We start from the raw sequence: 21,050 nt of genomic DNA, 5'->3' as shown, positions 1-21,050 counted from the left end.
GAGTTTCTAAAATGTAGTTACTTTACCAGAATTGTTTCCTTTAGGAGTTAAGTCCTGACCCTGAAAAGTAAAAAAAAAAATGATTCTATCACTCGCTGCAATGAGAGCACCTACTTCCAAAGGGAGGATTTTGGAATGTCTGCAGCATAGACTTGATCATAGAATCATAGAATATCTTGAGTTGGAAGGGACACATAAGGATCATTGAGTCCAACTTTGTGCTCCTTGCAGGACTACCTAAAACTAAACCATGACTAAGAGCATTATCCAGATGCTCCTCGAACTGTGACAGGCTTGGTGCTGTGACCAGTTCTCGGGGGAGCCTGTTCCAGTGACCAGCCACCCTCTTGGTGAAGAACCTTTTCCTAATGTCCAATCTGAACTTTCTCTGACACAACTTCATACCATTTCCTTGTGTCGACTCAGTAGTTAATTGTTTCTGCATGAGATGAATAGAATATGTTTTATCTTTTTGTTTCCTCTAGAATATTGCTGATACATTTATTGGACAATCTGTTGAAAGACTGTGTACACCTTAAAGATGTCTGTCTTGGTCTGATCTATTAAAATTCATTACTAACATTCAATGCTTGAACAAAAATTCAGTTTTTTGACTCTGACACTATATTTCATTTTGTTATCCCTAAAAGTGAGAACAAAGAACGCTTAAGTAGATGTATCAACTGGACTTTAGCTTAAGTACATACTAAGTTATTTATAAAATCTTTAATAAAATTAACCTTAATCACAAAAAAATAAAGGATGGAATACTTTGAGATTTTTCATATTTTTATTGTCATATTTAGGACATGGAGTTGCATTCATCCTCCACTAGTGTATTGTTATACCTATAGTATAATAGTTTTTCCAGCAGTTGGAGATTAATGATATAATAAGCAAACAAATGTAACGAACCCATGGTGCGTTTGCAGCTACTAGTCTTTTTATTTTCCAGGTATAGTTTAGCATAAGGCTTTTTCATTTACAGGTAATTGTGACAGATCATTTTTAGTAGTATAACTTCCTGTCCACTATCCTGTGAAGATGTTGATTACATTTGTACCTTTGAGCTGAAGATACCACAAGTTTATTGAAAACATTAAACAGTATCCATATTGATTTAACCCGTGCTTCCCTGATGATCCTGAAACTAAATGTGAATCTTGGTGTTAGCCTCTCTTGAAAGACTCATCATTCTAACACATTGGTATTGAGACTAGAAAATTCAGTTTACGTATGTTGTAGAACAGCTATAGTTGTGAAACAGAAACAAATTTTTTACCATTGAACTACATGTAATACTTTGCTCAAGATTCTGGGTGATGCTATCTGCCCTTACAAAGAGACAGGAAAGCCTGAAAGCAAAGCCTTTTCTGAATTAATTAGTGTTAATTTATTCAAAATCATGATTTTTGGTTTGTAACAAGGAGTAATAATGTGGATGTGATTTGTTTAGCAAATTGTAGTGTTTTTGTTCATAGGTGTGGTACATCAGTAACATTTTTATTATTTAGTCATAGACCATGGATATGGTCAGGCATTTCTTCAGCTGTATCAAGATGTCCCAAAGATGATTAAGGGAGTGGAGCATCTCCTGTATGAGGAAAGGCTGAGGGAGCTGGGTCTCTTTAGCTTGGAGAAGACGGAGGGGTAACCTCATCAATGTTTATGAATATGTAAAGGGTGAGTGTCAAGAGGATGAAGCCAGGCTTTTCTTGGTGACAACCAATGATAAGACAAGGGGCAATGGGTATAAACTGGAACATAGGAGGTTCCGCTTAAATATGAGAAGAAACTTCTTCATAGTGATGGTGACAGAGCACTGGAACAGGCTGCCCAGGGAGATTGTGGAGTCTCCTACTCTGGAGACATTCAAAACCTGCCTGGACACATTCCTGTGTAGCCTCATATAGGTGTTCCTGCTCCAGCAGGGGGATTGGAATAAATGATCTTTTGAGGTCCCTTCCAATCCCTAACAGTCTGTGATTCTGTGTGATGTCTGAATTAATCCTGTGTTTCCCATATATTTTATGAGACCATGCAGTTCTATGTACTTTGCATTGTTTATGTTTGAGCCAAACTCTCAGAGGGCAAACCACAAAAAAGAAATCTGCTAATCTGGGAATGCTACTTCCCATATATATAGTGGCTGTCTTCATTAAAATTTTTTTGTGTGTGTGTGAATGTGTTTTTGTTTGTTTTGGTTGGTTGCATTTTTTTGTTTGTTTTTGTCTGTGGTTTTGTTTTGTGTTTTGTTTTGTTTTTGTTTGGTTGGGTTTTTTTACCCCCTTGGGCATCTGTTATGGTTTAACTCCAGACAGCAATTAAACAACATACAGCTGCTCGTTCACTTCCATGTAGTGGGGTGGGGGAGAGATTCAGAAGAGTAAAAGTGAGAAAACTCCTGGGTTGAAATAAAAACAGTTTAAAACAGAAGCAACACACACAAGCATAGCAAAACAAGGGATTCATTCACAACTTCCCGTTGGCAGGCAGGTACTCAGCCATTCCCCGGAAAGCTGGGCTCCATCATGCATAATGATGCTTTGAAAAGACAAATGGAATCACTCTGAAGGTCACCCCTTCTTTCTTCCCCAAGATTTATATGCTGAGTGTGACATCATATGGTATGGAATAGCTCTTTGCCCAGTTGGGGTCAGCTGTGCCCCCTCCCAGCTTCTTGTGCACCTGGCACAGCATGAGAAGTTGAAAAGTTCTTGACTACTCAGCAACAACTAAAACACCAGCATCTTATCAACATTCTTCTCCTACTAAATCCAAACACAGCCCTACAGCAACTACTAGGAAAAAAAATAACTCTGTCCCAGCTGAAACCAGGACCGTGTCATAGTTTCTGAGTAAGAGGTTGGAAAGCAGAAGTATTGCTGCTTTTCTTTATTTCCCTGCTGTGTATTTGAGAAAGTAGCTTGCTTTTACAGTAGCCTTAATGGAAACTATGTGTGCTAAAGTACAATTGGTAGTGACACTGAGTTGTTCTTTGGAAATGGTAAATAATGTTTATCACTAACTCCAGTTTAATATCTGGTACTTCCAGCTGTTCTTTTCAAACTTTGCTTTGTTTATTTCTTGAATGAACAATTGACTTCACAGTCTAGCTTTTGCATTTCTTGTATTATATATTTTGGGAAACAGCTTGTTAATCCAGTACATTTTTGTGCTGGGTTAGGCTGAGGTTGTCCGAGTTCTGAATTTCTTAAGAAACTGGGGCTTTTTAGATCTCCATAATCTGTGTTGAGGATTTGATAGTTGTGGCAACCATACAGTTGGGCAGAGTTGTATGATAATGTCTCCTAAATAGCACAGCTGACGAATTGTGCTGCTGCAGTACTGAATTGTGCTGTGAGCAATACAGTTTTCATTCCTCTTTTTACCTCTTGCTTTTATTAGTATAATGCACTGTGAAATTTGATATGAATCTTGGGAGCATACCAAAAATGGATAATTAGCTGCAGAAGGAATAAATACAGTCAGATATGCAAAACTCTCCCAAGGGAGAGAAAAGAAGCAGATGCATTCTGATGAATTAGTGAAAATTGGGCTTTTGAAATTTCCCAGCCAGTGCTGGTGGCTGTAGTTGAGCCCTTCAGGCTCTGATGGCTGTGAACAATGGAGATACAGATCTTTTTTTTCTTCTCTTTTTTTTTCTTTAAAAAAAAACTTTAAACGTAAGATGTTTGGCACTGGCGATAATCGTGGCCCCTCCTACTGTGCCAGTTGAAACCACTTCCTACATAACCAGAACATATCGCTCCCTGTGATTCTGAAGGTATTTTACATTTCAATACAAGCTTTCATGCACTGAACCGTATTTCTTACAGACAGTACCTTTGAAAAAAAGGAAGATAATTTTTTAGGAGACAAATGACTCTAACAGCACCTCATTTTCAGAGCTCAGACTTACTGTAAAATCGTGCTTGCAGCACTAACCTGCTTTAATTTAAAACACTGGAATATATAATCTAGTAATTAATTGTTTTTCTGTTGATTTCTGTTTAGCAGTTCAGAGTCTAAAAAAGTAGCATTTAAATTGCTGCTGAAAGTATTTCAGATTATGTATTTATTAATATAAAGCTTATTAATGTAGAATCATATCACAGAGTTTGGATCTGGTCTTGGGGTAGTTTGTTGTAGTTTTGAGTAAATTTTAGCACTGGACTCATTGTACTTACATGTGTTCAGGTTCCGTGTTTTTTATTTCAACTGTGCCTTCTGTCATGGCTTGGATGACTTATATTTCTCACTGGTTTGATGAAGATGATTGGTATGAAGGACAACAACGAGTAAGAATTGTTTAAATTAGTACTGTCTCTTTTACTTTCTTTATATTTTACTTAAGATGCTGTTTACTATATTACTAGTACCAACAGTAATATTTCCATAGTGGTACTAAGAAGGTATTTTTAGTAGTTTTAATGAGATCTTGAATCATAGATAGGAACATCTAAAATGAGTTTTTTTAAAATTAATGTTGCTACCTGGATAAAAGATACTGAAAGTTGAGTAGCCACTTATTTGCATTTTTTAGGTTACATAATGTAATTAGTGGCAGTTCTTTAATATGTAATGAGATAAAAATCCAGCATTTAATTTTATCATAGTAAGATGAATTAATATACTGTGCATGGAGTAAACTAAAATAACTATAAGCAGTAATTGAGTAAAAAAATATATATTTGGGAGATATTAATTCACCTAGGGTCATTTCCAAGTTGTATCTTGGATACCTGTATATTTTTATTAACATTTTTCCATGGAGGAGTTGTTACTATAGCAACATTTGCAGGATATGTTGTGTGGTTGTGCGTTTTGTGGGTTTTTTGGTTGGTTTTTTTTTAGTGTTTATTAACTGCATGCCTTGGGCAAGCTTGATCTGCTGCTGCTTTCATAGATTTATAATAGGAAGTGTATTTAAGTCACGTTTCTTTCACTTTAACAAGCTCCTTTATGTAACCATATATTTATGTAATTTCTATTTCCCATTTTGATAGTATATTCACAGCTTTAGAATCAGAATGCAGGAGATGCTACTGAAACATAAGAGCCAGCAGCTACTTTAATTATATTATTGTATATTGGCAATGCCAGTTATATGCTCGTAAGTGTTAAAAACCAGCAGATTTTAATATTTTTCCACTGTTCTCATGTTACATGTCACTCATGACATGAATGTTTCAGAGGTGGAAATATTTTTCAATAGTTTCTCATCAGGGATTCAGTTATGAGATGTGTCAAGAGGTAACTTCATCCAAAACCAGAAGTGATGTCTGTAATTTGCCAGCAGAAAAACAATCTTCAGGGGATTGTGATAGCACTGAGTTGGAAGATGAGAATGAAATTCTTATGGAGAGTCTTGGATGCTTTGCACTGAAATTAGACTTGGTTGTATGTACTTCTTTGTATTACATTCAGTGCCTGAAAACTAGATGTCTGGTGGGATATTACTAGCCAATACTTTTGTTACCACTGCTATGTATGATGTCTCGGGTTGATTAGGTACGTAGTTCAATATTCCTGGTGATGTATTGTTAAAAATACCAGCATTTATCTGGGCTCTGTTTCAAACTCTAGTATTTTATAATGTTACATTGTTTGCCTTAGGTTTTTTAAGCAGGGTATCTATGTTGGATTAATATATTTGTTTTAATTTCAAATAAGTGTTTGTGCAATACAATATCAGTGTCTGTAAAATGCAGTCTCAGGCTGTGATTTCAAATCTAAACTTTTTCCAAACTTCAGCCAGAGGTCCACAACATTTTTAGGATTTCTTCCCTTGTGAAGCCAGAGATGCTGTGATTAAATCAGTTCAAGTAGTATTTGGCTCTGGGTTTATTGTGGAGGTTTAAAATGTCTGTGAACTCTGGTTTAACTGATCTTTCAAATAATAGTGTTCTGTTCCTAATCAGCATCTGGATAACTGAATGCACTGATTTTGAACACTTGCTAGGTTATTGAAAGTTCGGAAATGTAATTTACAAATGTTGGCTACAAAAGTCTAGCTCCTGGTGGTTTTGAATAATCTTCCTGAAATTCAAAGCCTTGTCCAGGGCAGTCTCTTCTTGCCTCTGGTTAGTCATCTGATTCTCTAGGAGTCACAGATGGTCTGTGTGCCATGAATTGGATACAAAAGTGGAAAAAAGCCTTTCCAGTTTTTGCAGAGAAGAGTGCAAACTCTCTGTCTATACTGCTCAGTGGTAAGCTATCAACCAACTTGACATTCTAACAAGTGGTAGGCTACCTAGTTTAAATCCTGCTGAGAAATATGAAGGGCTTAACTTTTGGTTAGAGCAGTACTTACATAACTTACACAAACTTACATAATTATTCCACATCGTGACCATCATGATTAATGTTGTCAGTCTTTGCTCATCTTTTGCTCAGAAGCAGTTTCTTGCAGGAGTGTTTGTACAGTCTGAGTAGGACTAGAGACCTGCATTATTAACTGCAGTTTGATTTTTCCACATCAAGAACTGAAAATTCTTTATAATTTTGTGGTATACTCCACATAAAGTAGGAGGAATTTTTGTTTAGAGAGTGTAGCTCAACTGGTATTGAGATATCTGGTTCTTAAGAAATTGAAATTATAATTGACATATGACACTGCAATCTATTTCTTTGTCTCTATTTTTTTTTTTCCTATGAATCTTAATAAAAATCTGTGACAACTGCCAAAGTTTTCATAGTGTTAGATTTCTTCTCATTATTTGATGTACTTACATTTCCTTTTGAGAAGGTATTGGTTGTGCTTGATGATTATGAATTGATGAATACAAGCACATCTCTTGATAATTAAAGGGTGCTAAGTGATGGATTTTTAAGCTATTATTATTCAATAAATATTGTTGTTGTACAGTTGGGAAATACAACAAGCAATGAAATACACTGAATAGCTGAAGCAGAGAAAAAGGAGTTAGGTAAAAATTAAAATGGTGCCTGTTAAAGAGCTGCAGTTGCCAGGCTACTGACACTGCCGTTTGTGTGTGTGGTGCTACACAATGCTCAGTTTTTTCTCCCTGCATCCTTTAGTAACTGTATTATTCTGTGAACATCAAGGTTTAGTTCTTTCATCTGTCAAGTAAAGTGATTTCATTCTACAACCAGCGCAAGATTTTGCATTTTTGGGAGCAGCAAGGTATTGGAATGAACATGGGAATCCTTAAGTGGTTTACAAAAAATGATACCTATGCTAAGGTAGGGATTATTCAGTTATTGATATATAGCCATGTCTATGCATCTAGTCCATTCAGTTATTTTTAAATAATATTAAATTTAAGGCATACAGAATTTCAGTTTAATGGGTTTTTTGGGCGTTTGTTTGTTTGTTTGGGGTTTTTTATATATTTAGCAACAAGGAAGGACTTCGAATGTTGCTGCTTATGCCAATTGGAAAGGAAAAAAAAAAATAAAAGTTTCTGTTGTCCTTCCTCTGCCTTTCATCTCCTTGGAAACTGTGGGCATCCTTTGATAGCTTCTCCAATGTGGTGTATGTCTTTTACATGCACAATTTTTTTTCAGTGTATACTGAAGAGTCCATTGTATAAAAATGCAACGTTTGAAATCATACATATATGTATTTATTCAGTGATACTGAACTGGATTTCTAGTTTTCTGCCATTTTACTCACACTATTCTGATGAATGCTGCTTTCTTCCTTGTAGTATAAGTATGTTCAACAGAAATCTATAGTCTGAAAAGATCTGCAGGAAACTGCTTTGATGCATGATGCTTAGAAGACAGTAACAGTCAGTAAGCCATAGAATTGTGATTTCTTCTTCTAGATACCTTTGTACTGCATTTCAAAGCAAATGCTTCTTAATATTAACAAGTTTAAACCAGCAAATATTAGTAAATGAAGTGCAAATTCCATTCTCTAATACAGCTCAGAATGTTTTACATATGTATTTTTTACATATGCTTAAATAGAAAAATCTGCATGAAGACTCAAAGCTTAATAATACTTCTTAAGCATGAATTATTAACTCAGTGAAATAATGTTGTATCACAAAGGAGCATTTTTCATCCAATTGTTGATCTTATTTAGGAGACATTTTCATCTAAATATCAGACTTCAAGAAAAATATCACATTATCAAAACAATGGTTGCTTTAAATTAAACTTGTGAACGAGGCTTCTGTTGGTGGACATCTTCTAAAAACATATTAGAGTTACCTTTTCTCTTTAATGTAAAAGTAGACCAAAGAGAAGATAAATTTTGCTAAACAGTAAAATAACATTAAATGGCAAAAACAGAAATTTGAAGTCTATTTTTTGTCACTTGGTAGTGATGCTGATGATTCTTTAGATACAAAGATAAATTCCTTTCTGTGGGATTCATATCATTTGTGACATCAAATGGATGGCAGATGAACTGCAAGGTGGTGCAATTTATAGAACTGTTCCCTCTAGAACCTCTAATTTGCTTCAGAAGTCAGGAGAATTGTTGGCAGAGACAGAAGGCAAGTCTAAAAGCCAAAGCACTTGTCTGCAGCAGAGCTCTCTCTTGCAACTTGTTTTTCTGTACATTTCTGTTCTGTTGTTGTACAGTCCAAAACATTCAGAGGGTAACCATGGGTGTTTCATCTTCTTTAGGCATTTAGAACTCACCCAGAACATTTAAGCACTCTGACTACAATCAGTGTTACCTTTGAGATGATCGGTCCCAAACATTTGATCTGATCCTGATTTTCTGCTAAAGAAGCATACAAAATAAGCTTTTTTTTTTTTCTTTCACTCTTTCCAAAGTGAAAGAGGGAGACAATCTCATGTAGCTTGCTTCTTATATTTATTCATTAATATTTATCTTCTAAGCAGATACCTCCCAAGCACATAAGAAAAGTGGAAGATAAAATTGATCATTTGACTTTATTTCATCCCTCATATATATGCATTAAAACAAAATTTTGTTAATATTTGTATAATAAGATTTTTGTCAGTATTGACTGATAGATTCCATTGGATATTATAGGTCACTGTTACTATACTTGTACAAAGTTTTTTCTAAATGCACCTTAATGGCATTCAGAAAAATATTTCCCCCTCCATACAGTTGATAGCAAGCAGGTAGAAAGTGATCTGTAGCCAACATATCTCTCTAAAGCTGCTACACAGCATTGCATTGCATAACCAACAGTTGCTCCTTTAAAATACTTGATTTTGTTTGAAGTATTAGCATATAGTTTATTTTGTCCAGCTGTCTTTGTGGGGGATGAAGGGAAGAAGAGAACAGAGAGGGCATTGCACTGTAATATAGAAAGTGTTGAAGAAGACTCCAGAAGAAAATGAAAGTGATCAAGAACAAATCAAGATGTATTCAAGTTTTCATGTGCTGTTCTCGCCTTTTTTTCCTCCCAAATGGATTCCTGTGAATGGTATTAAAATCCCTTTCTTGTGTAGCACTGAAGCCTCTGAACATCTGCTTGGCTTTATTTTACATGCATTCATTTGTACCTCATAGACACAAGATGTTGCTGTTAAAACTTAAATGTTAGCTATATTTTTATGGTACATATGTATATATTATTTATCGGAACAAAAATGTATTATTCTGTTCTTTAACATTCTGTCATCTTGTTGTAGTTTAATGAATTTCTGTTTTAAAGGCAAAAATGTCACAGGTTAAACAAGTGGGACTTTTAGCTGCTGGATGTCAGCCATGGAACAAGGATGTATGTGCTGCTAGTGGAGACAGATTTGCCTACTGTGCTACCCTTGCTATTTATATTTATCAGGTAAAATTATTTTTATTTAACAGACTAGTTACATTTTTACATTGTTGCCTGTCTCACTTTGAACCCTTTCAATAAATGTTTCTACAATGCTTTTGGAAGTATGGTTGCTGCTGAGATGATGTCTCTATAAAGCTCAATCTACCATTCAAGATATCCCTTCCAAGTTATTTTTTCTCCTTGTTATAGCTAGTGCAAAAGATTGATGTAAACTTTGTTTGAAATTGTATGTGTCAAGAATTATTCTTGAAAGATAGGCTCTTAATCTAGCAAACACTTCAGATGAATGAAGTGCAGTGATAGGAGAGCAGGTTCTGAGAGAGAAATTAAGTAATTCCATGGTTTCATTTGAAGCTGTAGTGTAAAAGTAATCTTTTGAAGTAGTTTAGTCTCCTGTGCCAAACTGAGGATTCAGTGGCCCACCTTTCCTGGATTTGTAACAAGTTATTAATTTCTTTGTTTCTGAACTGCTCAGCACCATGAAGGTGGCAGTTGCTATGCATAAAAACCTAATTAAAAACAGAAGTGCTGTGTTGTGGAATTTTCAGACTGGGAAATACGTCAGGAAATAAAGGATGTGCTTTTTTGAACTTCATCAGTTATACTACTAGTAAGATTAAAATAAACAAAATTTACCGTGTCAGGTTTGGGCATTTGATTTTCTTTTTTTAGATTTTATTTTACTAAGTGATTTAAGCAATTAGGAGGATTTCAAACTCATTTATGTATTCTATCCTGTTTAAGCCCTTGCAGGTCACTAAATGATTGTTGCCATGCCTACAAAGCAATTTAGGATTGTGTTTAAATGCAGTTAATAATAGAGTATAACAGTTAATAACAAAAAAAAAAGGATAGATTATGTTAATACTGGTTATGTCAATTGAATATTTGACAACTTTTCTGTCCAAGTCAAAGGTATGAGAATTTAATTTTCTGAGATGTCAGGTACTGACAATTGTTAAATCCACTGCAAATTCATCTCTAAATCTAAAACTGTTATATGGACTGTTCTCCAACCCAACAGTACTTAAAGTGAGTTTAGAAATCATGTATTTCTAAAAGAAATTTTACTTTTTGTTTAGCTGGATCACCGATACAATGAATTCAAACTCCGGGCAATTATGGCTGAGCATAAGAAGACAATCACAGCCATATCTTGGTGTCCACACAATCCTGACGTGTTTGCAAGTGCCAGTGCAGATAGTTTAGTGATTATTTGGAATGTGACTGAACAGAAAGTTGTGGCCAAGCTGGACAATACAAAAGGTATTTCAGGCATGTTGATCTATTTTATCCATACAGCTTTTTCATCCACAGGTATCAGAAATATTTGATACAGAGTAAATTCTAAGCAGTTTATAGGCCAGAGGTTAAACAATTGCCTAAATCTGACATTCTTGTCAGATTTTTTTGCAGTTCATTTTAGAAAATAATGGTGGCATGTTTGAGTAAATTGCTCTGAACTATCTAGTAACTGGTAAAGAAAGAGATTGTTCTTTTTTCTAAAGTACTTGACCAATTAGTGAACTGACTTTGCCGTTGCCGCCTTGTTGAGCAAGGAGAAGGGAAAAGAAAACCCATCACTGTATAAAAGGATAAATAATTAGGCTTTAAACCTTCTGTGTTTTCATGATAACTTCATGGAAGTGAAAGCAAGTAAAATGTAGCCTTCAACAGATTGATGTATAAATTATTGGTGAAGCTGAAAAACAGTTTTTGTTTAAATACCCTAATGCTTGCTTACTTGCATCTTCTCTCAGGACTTGAAACTGCTGATTAGGAGATTGTGATAGAAGTCTAAGGGTTTAAAAGTTTGTGTCTGTCACCTTTCCCTGCCCAGTTCTGATTCATTCCCTTCAGTCAAACCCTATTTCTTTTCTTACAGTCAGTGTCTGTCAGGTGTCCTTGACTCTTACATTGGCATTCTTGGAAAATAGGTACAGCCCAAGAACAGTCAGTATCTCAGGATCTCGTAAGACATTTCAGGACTTGCTACACTGTTCTTTCCAGAGCACTTAGGATACCTCTGTACATCTTCAATATCCTGCAAAATGAAGAAATAGTAAAAAACACATTGATTCGATCTATTCAAACAGGAATATTGTATCAGATTATGCATTAATATAAAAACTTACATTTATTTTTCAGTACTTTGCCTGTTTAAAAAACTACTTCAGCCAAATATTACATGTTAAAGACGTGTTATTATTATTTTAAACTTTTTTAAAGCTGATTTGCTTTTAAGATAATATGTGTAAACCTCCTATAAATGCTGCTTTTACTGTCTTTGATACCACCATATTAAATTGTCTACATACAAACAGTTTTGAATTCTTAGCTTGAGGAGTTTTTCTTACTGTCGTTTGTTCCTTCAGAGACACACCATTACATTATGAGGTTAATGATGGCTGGAGATGTTAAGGTCGAAATCCTTAAACTGAAATGCCTAGAGTTAGGTGTTAGACAACTGAATTTAAACTGGCATATATCCAGAAGAAAACTATTGAGAGTTCTCTTTAAGAGCTAGCTTTCCAATTTTGTCATAAATATCTGCCTCTCTTATATTTATCTCTAAATTTCATTGTGTTTTGCAAAAATAGACATTTTAAAGTTTTCAGTATTTTTTCCACCTTAGTAGCAAATAGCTTACAGTAAAATATAATGGTAAACAGAATTGTAAATGAATGAAAGTATTGTTTACAGGATCAGACTTATTTTCTTTCATGTGTGAGATTGTCTTTGACACTACTGAAGTATAAATATCATAAAATACAGTCCATCAAAGTAGCATTAAAATAATGTGGAAAATAATTCTACTTCCTGCCTATGGATATGTGTAATTTACTTTTACACCATAAGATGTTCACACAGTTATCTAAATTTCAGTCTAATTGTTTTTGTATAGAAGAATAGTTATTGCTACAACTTTTCAAAACAATTGCTGATACAGAGTCAAGCAGTAATACACTGAATTTCAAATCCTGGTTCTTATAAGGTTTACCTGTATGTTTCAGGAATTCCTGCGTCACTTAGCTGGTGCTGGAATGCAGGTGATGCAGTTGCATTTGTGTCCCACAGAGGTCCATTGAACATTTGGACTATCTCAGGACCTGACAGCGGGCTAACTGTACACAGAGATGCACATAGTTTCTTGTCAGACATCAGTCTGTTTAGATGGCATCCAAAGAAAAAAGGAAAAGTAGTATTTGGACATACTGATGGAAGCCTGTCTATTTTTCAACCAGGTAAAAACTGATATGGTAAAATATTTATATAAATATATATTTTGTCTGCATATGTGTGCAATTCTGCACTTTTTTCATTTGGGCTTTAGAATGTTTGTACTTACATAAAACTTGTTCTTAGTTTATAGTGTTCCTATTCCTTCCTTATCACAAAAATGTTTTCTAAGATACAGAGCACAGAGCATTTTCTCTGCATCTTTTCTCTTTTTGTAGACAAGATAACATTACAATTTTCAACAAGTACAGTAAACTAGGTTTTTTAGGGAATAATAGCAGCAATGGGCTTCTTCTGAATTATACTTCCCAGCAAGTTTGTTCTTCTGAATGAACTGTCTTGAATCTTTCACTTAGGCTCTTACTGTGCTTGCATTTTTTCTGGAGTCTTACTACTTAAAATTCTAGAGTCCTCTTCATTTTTGTAGGTAGAATATCATGTCACACTTCGTATTATCTTCATGATTCTCTTCTATTAAAGACTATATGGGAAAATATCTGTTTGTCTGACATCCATCGAGCATATTTGTGCATATGTTATAAATTGTCCAGTAGTCTGCTAATGAAGTTATCTTGTTCATAGGCTAATTTGAAGCTAAAATTTAGCTCTCTTTTATAAATAGTTTCATTCAAAGATGGATATCTGCATTAGATGGACTATTTCAGATTTTTTGGCTACTTTTTCCTCCATTAAAAACTGGTTTTTCAACTTTGTAATAAAAGTTGTTCTGTAAATAATGTGTTAATTTGACATACCGTTATGCTCCAACGGCCATGAAAAATGTATTCTCCCTCAGTTCACTCTGCAACGTCACTCAGTATGTCACAGAGGAAACATTCCCTTGCTTCAGTAGTGCTGGCTGAATTAGTATTGGCATTGAGAAAAGAAAGTCAGTTTTAAAATCGTAAACTCTAAATATGTACCAAACTGAGACTTCTCATGAAATTTGTCTAGAATGATTCAAATACTAAAACAGAAATAATGGAAAATTGATTTAAAATGTCAAAATCATATTCTGCAAACCCAAATATAATATTGGGTTAAAAAGCTAGCAGTAGTGGCAGTTTTGTATGTACCGTGACTCAAGTTGGTATCAAAAATTTGATTACTGAAAATTATCCATTACTGCTGGGGTAAAACCTACTTGCATCAGCTTGAAAATTGAATTTATCACAGAAATTTTGCCTCTCTCTCTATTTAGGATAGTTTTTGTTGTTATTCTAATATTATGCTTATTAAGATAATTTAAAAGTAAGAATAAACTATAAAATTTGTTTCTCATTCTTAATTTGTATAAGATTCTTGGTTTCTGAAAGAGAACTAAGGAGTTGGAAGTTTATACACAGTTGGGTAAAAATTTTTGTCAGAACTTTCACTGAAAATCCAGGATTTAAGTAGTGCAGTTTACTTGTACTTAACAAAATCTTTAGAATTGAAAAGAAAATGTTGCACTTCAGGCTTTTAAAAATGAACCTTTCAGGTTTTTATTTTAAAACTGTTTAGAATTTCACTTTTTCAAAATTATTCAAGAAAAGTAATACACTTTCTGTTGGATGATATTAAGCGTTTTTTAAACCTGATCACACCTCATTAAATGCATGTAAAAAACTTTTTAGTCAAATGGGTATTTTTGTTAGAGTTTTATGTACCAAAATAATCACTGATCTGCAGAGGTCTGCTTATAGCTTAGTTGTCAGAACTGAGTAGAAAGTTTTACTATGTGGAATAAATTAGTACAACAAATTCAGATGCATTCAAGAGCAACCACCACTAATTGAAATACTATAGAGCTGCTGTTCAAAGCCCTGACCTGCATGCAATAAGAAATTTTCATATTTCAGTTCAAAGGGTTATATTATTGTAATTAAGGCAATGATATTGGAGCAATCATAGTTACTTTGAAAGAACGCAGACCAGTAATATTTTCTTTTAACTTGCTTTCTTTACACGATTAGAAAAGTATGAAAAATTTGTTTATATAAAAACTTAGATGTGTTTAAGAATAAATCATGAAAATTTTGGTGAACAGATAAATGCATTAAAACATGTTTCAAAATTAGCTAATATTGAAAAATGGATTGTGTCACTGTAAGTACTGTAACTGTGGTTACACTTTTACAAATGACTTTAATACGTATCAACATTCAGATATTAGGTTGGCGCAAAAGTAATTGCAGTTTTTGCATTGTTGAAATGTGACGTTTGCTATTGGAATACATTATTAAATAAATGTGGTTATACTATACATCGTTTTAATGTGCTTTTCTTGCTTTATGCTTTTTTGCTACTGAGTTATTACTTGCTATTTATTTTATATCTACTTTGAACTATAGAAGTGATGTTAAACAAAAAGCAAATTTGAGCAATTTTCTCATTTAAGTTCAAAATGCGTTGTAAAGCAACGGAGACAACTCGCAACATCAACAAGGCATTTGGCCCAGTAACTGCTAACAAATGTACAGCGCAGTGGTGGCTGAAGAAGTTTCACAAAGGAGATCAGTGTGTTGAAGATGAGAAGCATAGTGGCGAGCCATTAGAAGCTGATAACAACCAACTGGAGCAGTCATCGAAACTGATCCTCTTACAACTACAAGAAGTTGCCGAAAAACTCAACCTCAACCGTTCTATGGTCATTCAGCATTTTAAGCAAATTGGAAAGGTGGAAAAGCTCAATACTTGGGAGCCTCATGAACTGACAGAAAATCAAAAACATCATCGTTTTGAAGTGTTGTCTTCTCTTATTCTACGCAACAACGATGAACCATTTCTCGATCGCATTGTGATGCAAGACGAAAAGGTGGATTGTATATGACAATTAGCGATGACCAGCTCAGTGGTTGGACCAATAAGAACCTCCAAAGCACTTCCCAAAGCTAAAATTGCACCAAAAAAACCCACGGTCACTGTTTGGTGGTCTGCTGCCAGTCTGAACCACTGCAGCATTCCGAATCCCAGCAAAACCATTCCATCTGAGGAGGATGCTCAGCAAATTGATGAGATGCACTGAAAACTACAATGCCTGCAGCTGGCATCAGTCAACAGAAAGGGCTCAATTCTTCTCCAAAACAACGCCAAACCACACGTTGCACAACCAGTGCTTCAAAAGTTGAAGAAAATTGGGCTAGGAAGTTGTGCCTCATCTGCCATACTCACCTGATCTCTTGCCAACTGACTAGCACTTCTTCAAGCATCTTGATAACTTTTTACAGGGAAAACACTTCCACAATGACCAGGATGCAGAAAATGCTTTCCAAGAGTTTATTGGATGGTTCTTATTTTGATTAATAAAAATGTGTTTGGGCCTAGTTAATAATGATTTAAAAATCGTGATCTGAAACTACAATTACTTTTCCACCAACTTAATATAATTGAAAATGTAGGCTTATCCAAGTTATCTATTTTTAAAACTGCACATTTCTAGTTTGCAATTTATAGTCAAAATTAATCTGAATTTTGTAACTGATAGCTTTTAAAAAATAAGAATATGTAGAAGAAGTTGGTGTCAATAGGATGAATGTAGGCTGTCTTTTTTAAAAAAAAAATAAAGGGACATGTACACATACACACAGAGAATTGGTACTTTTCAATAAGGAATAGAAAGCTAATTTTTTGCCTTGAGATCAAAGTTCAGCCTTCATCTCCCTCATGTCAGAATGTGTAAAATGGCTTGTTAACTGGAACTTAGTTTGTCATCAAGTAAAATCAATTAAAACCAAAAATCTTGTTCCTTACTTGTAAAGGTTTCAGACCTTTTGTGGGATATCCTACAAAACACTATCTTAAATGAACCTAAACATTGACAAGTTCCTGTTAATTGCTTGGAATTTCAGCGTGATTGACTCATTGAAGGCTTTAGTCTTTCTACTTGAGTGTGAGTCACTGCCCCATAATTAGCAGACTGCGCAACTGTTTTTTTTTTTCATTACTGTTGTCTTCTTAGGTTTTTTGCTCCTGCCTGTACTTAACTTTTATTTTTTTAATTAACTCCAGAACATCCATTAATGTGCAAGTACAATCAGTGTGAAGAGAAGATACGCAAGGTTTAAGATTAGTACCCTCTTTAAAAAAAAAAAAAATACAGTGCAGTCATGGAAAGCCAAATGTTCTGTACTAGTTTACCTTTCATTTGTTCTCAAAATAAGCACAGCTTCCTTAAATGACCTGTGACTCAGTTGCATGATTCACAGTGCTGATGTCTGCTTTTAATGGAAAATAAAATTTAACAGTTAGGGTTTCCATGAGCTTTGCTTCTGGACTCTTTTGTGAAGCACAGGTAAAACTGAATAGCTTCTGGATAGCCATACTCCCCCGCCAGTTAATTGTGCTTTCTTGGGACTGAAGCATTTGAACATCACTGCCTTTGATCACCTGGGGACTTTTTACCTTCAGTTCTTGAAAAGCTAACTGAAAAATTTCAATTCTGCTTTGTTATCAGTTCTTGTGTTTCATTTGAATGTTGATTTTTGCTCAACAAAAGCTCTGAACTAAAATGTAGGAAGGAGACATTATTAAAGAAGGTAAGAATCCCAAAGATTTTGGCAAATTTAGAGAAGTTACCTGATGATAGTTCTGATGTCATTCCTGATGCTTCAAAAGAGACAAGTGCACCTTTGCAGTTATCTTATATAAACACATAAACAGAATGGAGAAATCAGTTTATGTAATTAATTGTTGTGCAGTCTTAAATTATTTCCCCCATTTCTGGTAAATGATCTATAAAGTTACCCTAGATACAATGTGCACTAGTAGCATTTCCCCAGAAAATCATAATGAGGGTTATTTTAGTACTCAGGATGTTCCCTGGTGAACAAAAGCTTTTCAGTTTCTTTTTTTTTAGTGTGTATTGGAATAGGCCTTATTTTATATAAATTGTTCATGAGTGTAGGTATCTCATGACATTTTCCATAATATGACAAATTATTTGGATTCTTCGGTGTCAAAATTGAAAATTAGATTAAAAACTGAATAATGGGAGGTGTCAATTCATTGTTTCTAGAAAAGGGGTGTAAAATTGTTTTTTTTTTTTAATACAAGATCACAACTTCAAGAATACAGATCTGTGGTGTTAATTATTTGTTTGGACCATACACTGCCTTATAGAACCAAGAGACTGGGAAAGAAAAATAAGTGGGAAATAAACATGATGTTAAAAATCGTGGTTTTCTACAGTGTAGATCATCAAGTGAAATATGTCTTTTGTTATGCAGGTGTCATATTGGATATTTAATGGCCTCTTCTGGCTTCTGAATCTATGAACACTTCATATTTGCACACAGTTTTGAAGAAAAAAAAAATCTAAAGGCAATTGTTCATAAATAGTTTTTTGACTGCTGCATTTTTTTTCTAGTTCATACTGCTTTTATTTTGCCTTTATTTGCTGTGGAATGCAGATTTACTTATACTCAAATACCTTGTATTTTGGACTGTACTGCAGGCCTTTACTCATGGAAATTGTTAGGACAATGTATATGATTTAGCATCCTTTTCTTTATTATAAAATTACGTTAATAAACCTGACAGCTGATTCAATTTTCCGCTGTGTTAAAAAGAAATTGAGATCTGATAGAGTCAGAAGTACTTTAAATCAAACATTGCAAAGCCACCTTCATTGATTTCACTGGTGCAGGCAGTAGATCAGGCTACTACACATTTCAGGGAGAGGCAACAATGATGTTTGCAAACCTTGTAACTATTGGAAGGTTATACATTGTTTCATTTTGAAACAATCTGTTTTCTTGTGCTCCTAAAGGTTCTAGAAATCAGAAACATGTTTTAAGACCAGAGTCTCTTGAAGGAACAGATGAAGAGGATCCAGTTACAGCGCTGGAGTGGGACCCTTTGTCAACAGACTACCTTCTTGTCGCCAATTTACATAATGGTATTCGACTAGTTGATTCTGAATCTCTGTCCTGCATCACAACTTTTAATTTTCCCAGTGCAGCAGCATCTGTTCAATGTTTAGCCTGGGTTTCTAGTGCGCCTGGAATGTTTGTAACTGGAGGTAAGCCTTTTTACTTCCTGATTTTTACCAAGGTAATAAACAAAGGAATAAGTATTCAAAATTGATACTTTAAGATTTCTGTTTCTAAACATTTGTACAAATAAACCCATACCTGCATTGTACAAGAAAGATACATAAAACTGTGGAAAAGAACAGAAAACTACACAGAAGCAGTTGGGTTTGTTTGTTTGTTTGTTTTGGTTTTTGTTGGGTACATAAACAAGTGACTTCAAGCTATTTTTTATAAGGGAAGTGAGACTGTGAGAATATTTTATAATGAAAGAGGTTCAATTGAGTTTATCTACTGAAGTTTAGAAAACTAATAATTATCATTCTTAATAGTGATATAACGATGGAGATGACAGCACCTGCTTATAAAATTCTTTTTAGGATTCTAAGTTTAATTCATTGTTATATTTGGATAAACTGCATACCTCTGTGTACAGTAAAAGAAGAATAATAAATTTTTTAAATAATGAATTTGTATGTTTTTTTTTAAACCTCAGATTCTCAGGTTGGTGTGTTACGTATTTGGAATGTTTCACGTACAACACCTATAGATAATTTTAAATTGAAGAAAACCGGTTTCCATGGTTTGCATGTGCTAAGTTCTCCTCCAAAGAAAAAGTGTAAGTATAATTTTGATTGGTTTTCATTGCAGTGGCTGCAAGTTAAGAAAATCTTGTTTGTAAATCTTGTTATATCTGAGCTGATCTCTTTAAGTTTGTGTTGGTTCTGTGATTCTTAATTAAACAAAGTAGCCGCTGGGGCCGGTGGACTAGACAAAACTGAGTCCTTCTTTAGTGGGCCTGGATTCATACAGGATTTCTCCACTTTTGTTTTTAATGTCATTGGAATACAAGCATTTTACTCTATAATTGTTACTTAATATGAATTTTTAAAAAATCTTATCCGTTTTTATGTTTTGCTTTTTTAATATCTTTTGCCTTTTGTTGTTGTTGTTCTTAAGCATATTCATCACAGTGTCCTACTAAAAGTCGCCACACATCCTCAACAAGTGAGGCTGTTCCTCCTCCAACTTTAACTCAAAACCAAGCATTTTCTCTTCCTCCTGGTCATGCTGTCTGTTGCTTCATGGATGGTGGAGTGGGGCTTTATGACATGGGAGCCAAAAAATGGGATTTCCTTAGAGATGTGGTACGTTTCATCTCTGTCTTTAGAATGAGAGTTTATTTGGCTTGTATACTTCTAAAAGCAAAACCATGGAGAATGAAGTCTTCACAGCTCTGTGAACCAGTTTCTATCATTCAAGAGACTAAATTTCTAGGAAGCAAAATGACCGTTCTGAAGTTGAAAATAATTCTTTATTGCAAAAGACTGAATCCTGTTGGAAGTATTCTGGCAGTTTTATCCAGAAATGAGGATTTAAGGGCTTGATGGTTTTTTTAATTGAAATTTTAATTTGGTGACCTGGCGGGTTTTCTATAATCCAGATAAAGGTTCTAGTCATATCAGAGAGAAAAATTTATACTACACAGATGGTGAGGTCACGCAGTTTAAAATGACAAAAACCAAATTACTAACTCTTCTTTGAAGCAGAAATTCAAACCCAGGTTTATCGCATATTAGGTGAGCCTCTTCACTGGGCTTTTGGTTGTTCTTGGGGATTTTTCTGTTTTTCTCTTTCCCTCATCCCTTTTCATTGGAAAAACTTGAATAATTTTCAGCTGTACTCCCACAGGTGTTTGGATAGAGACTTCTGGTTGGTGTTCTTTTTAAATTTTTAATAGTTTTGGTCCTGTAAAGCAACTGAGGCTTAAAAAGTTTCCTATATATGATCTGTTTCTCATGTATATGTCAAGTTAAATTCTAAAAATGCATGTCTTGGAAAACAAGCAATTGACATGTGGATTTTCTAATGGATTGAAGTTTAAACTGTAATAGTGTATAGGTTGTATTTCAAGCATAGAAAACTCAATGGAATATTAGAAATCTTGTAAAACATGATTAGCATACAAAGTGGGTTTTTTTTTCAGTTGGATGCTTTCTACCTAAAAGGGCAAAATTATTTCTGTTTTTAAAAAAAAAAACATTTCTCAGTTGTT

The 21,050-nt window shown here is 34.4% G+C and overlaps 1 protein-coding gene across 8 annotated transcripts in view; it reads left to right on the top strand.

The window, feature by feature from the left end:
- The window catches only part of WDR17 (WD repeat domain 17), a 53,820-nt gene that overhangs the window by 7,453 nt on the left and 25,317 nt on the right, over positions 1-21,050 (top strand). For 2 of the 8 annotated variants that reach the window (XM_005500001.3, XM_021284212.2), the window contains exons 1-7: positions 4,062-4,301; positions 9,618-9,746; positions 10,826-11,009; positions 12,758-12,988; positions 18,733-18,984; positions 19,491-19,613; positions 19,955-20,142. In XM_005500001.3, coding sequence (XP_005500058.2) covers positions 4,191-4,301; positions 9,618-9,746; positions 10,826-11,009; positions 12,758-12,988; positions 18,733-18,984; positions 19,491-19,613; positions 19,955-20,142 — 1,218 coding nt within the window. In that variant the 5' untranslated portion in view covers positions 4,062-4,190. Of the gene's footprint in view, positions 1-3,741; positions 3,788-4,061; positions 4,302-7,015; positions 7,210-9,594; positions 9,747-10,825; positions 11,010-12,757; positions 12,989-18,732; positions 18,985-19,490; positions 19,614-19,954; positions 20,143-21,050 lie in introns of those variants that run through there. The other 6 variants (XM_065061315.1, XM_065061314.1, XM_021284213.2 and 3 more) reach the window with 5 other exon arrangements.

Source organism: Columba livia, chromosome 4, assembly GCF_036013475.1.
Source record: "Columba livia isolate bColLiv1 breed racing homer chromosome 4, bColLiv1.pat.W.v2, whole genome shotgun sequence".
Lineage (NCBI taxonomy): Eukaryota > Metazoa > Chordata > Aves > Columbiformes > Columbidae > Columba > Columba livia.
The sequence above is the reverse complement of the archived record's forward strand: the minus strand, read 5'-3'. Positions and strand labels throughout refer to the sequence as shown.